We start from the raw sequence: 1,638 nt of genomic DNA, 5'->3' as shown, positions 1-1,638 counted from the left end.
TGGTCCACCCCAATGAGCCCCTTCTCCTAGGCCTGGGCCCAGCGCAGACGAGGACAACACGAATATTTACCCAGCAAATTGCCCGAGAGGTTGACGGGCAGGATGACGCACAGGGACAAGCAGCTGACCGCCACCAGCAGGAAGATGATGTGTCTCTGGAAGGACAGGTAGTGGATGGCGTCCTCCCCACACCACTCCAGGATCTGGTCATCGCTGGCCAAGACACACACACACGTGGGGCCTTAGTGAGTAGCAGTCACAGGCCAGGCCCTTGGGGCCCTGCATAGATTATTTCCTTTAACCCTGTGAGGTAAGTTCTAATTTTATCTCCATTTTTCACATATGATTAAACGGAGGCCCAGAAAAGATGCAGAGCTTTGGATCTGTCCTCCCAGCCCCGCCCCAGACGCCCGGCCAGGAAAACACTGCGTGTCTGAAAACCCGCAGCCCGCGACTGTGTCGGGGTGAGAGGGGTGAATGCGGTGAGTGATCACGCTGCCTTTTCCTGCTTCTGTGAATAAGGCCACGGACAGGAGGCCGCTGCAACCTTCTCTGAGCGAAGCTGGGAGTGGATCCGGGCTCGCGGCCCCCATCCTGTCCCCTGGCGCCCCTTAGTCAAGCTGGGAGAGAGCGGTGAAGCCACTGCTTCGACATGCCAAGGCTCAGTGCATCCTCCCGCCCCTGGCTCCTCCCTGTGTCCCAAAGCCAGGAGGTGGCCTGCTCCCCCCTTTCCCACCCTAAGTGCTCCAGGTCATTTAGGGACCCAGGAAATTCCGGTTCTGACAGCCAGACTTCCACGCTAGAGGGAGGGGGGGGTCTCCCCTCTTTCCCGCTCTGCTGACAGGGCGGTAGGTACCCTGAGCGTCCTGTTTCCAGAAGCTGGGAATAGCTCAGGGAGGGAGTGCTCAGCTTGAAAAGGCAGATCCGAAAGGTTTGGAGCCCGGGGCGTGAGTCAGGCAGACAGACGTGGCGGAAGCCAGGAAGCCAGCTCCGCCACCTCCGGGAGCGGGTCACCTGACTCACCTGAGGCTGTGACTCACTAAAGCAGGGAAGGTACTACCTGCTAGTTACCTGGTGACTTAGCAGGGACACAAGAAGCTATGAGGGTCAGGCACTCTGCTGTGCCTGGCACCTGGCAGGTGCTCGGAAGCTGGCTAATGCTACGCCTTACTATTTACCTAGAGGACAAAGCTTTGCAATTAATTACACTGCTTTCACTTAGAAATAAGCTACCAAAATGCAAATACTTTTGCCACGATAGTGCTTACTAAACAAATACTGATGAAGATTAAAACAATGAGCACTTTTCAGTAGTTTTTCTTGAGACCCTCTTCTGACTTTCCCATCTTGCTGGGGAAAGGCAGTTTGGAAGGAAACTGAGAGGCCTCTTTAAATGTCAGTTGTCATGTTGGCTGTGAGCAGCTGTTAAAATTTAATGGTAACTTTAAAAAAGTCAAAGCATAGTCCTTACTGTGGCTAGAAGGAAAAAAACACTGGGAGTTGAAATGCAAAAACATGTTTGACATAGCATTAGAATGACAAAGCAGAATCCACAGCTGCGCCCACATGACGGCCCCGCTCAATGAGAGATGAGTGTCCCCACAGAGAGGGCTGCTGGGGACACAGAGCCATGAAAGC

The 1,638-nt window shown here is 54.0% G+C and overlaps 1 protein-coding gene across 1 annotated transcript in view; it reads right to left on the bottom strand.

Annotated features, from left to right (window-relative positions):
* TMEM63A (transmembrane protein 63A) overlaps positions 1–1,638 on the bottom strand; it is a 29,756-nt gene that overhangs the window by 18,638 nt on the left and 9,480 nt on the right. Inside the window, exon 5 of the mRNA XM_023531030.1 lies at positions 71–213. Coding sequence (XP_023386798.1) covers positions 71–213 — 143 coding nt within the window. The remainder of the gene's footprint in view (positions 1–70; positions 214–1,638) is intronic.

The sequence above is a fragment of the Pteropus vampyrus genome, unplaced genomic scaffold (genome assembly GCF_000151845.1).
Source record: "Pteropus vampyrus isolate Shadow unplaced genomic scaffold, Pvam_2.0 Scaffold60, whole genome shotgun sequence".
Lineage (NCBI taxonomy): Eukaryota > Metazoa > Chordata > Mammalia > Chiroptera > Pteropodidae > Pteropus > Pteropus vampyrus.
Note: the sequence above shows the minus strand (reverse complement) of the source record. Positions and strands in the feature narration are given on the sequence as shown.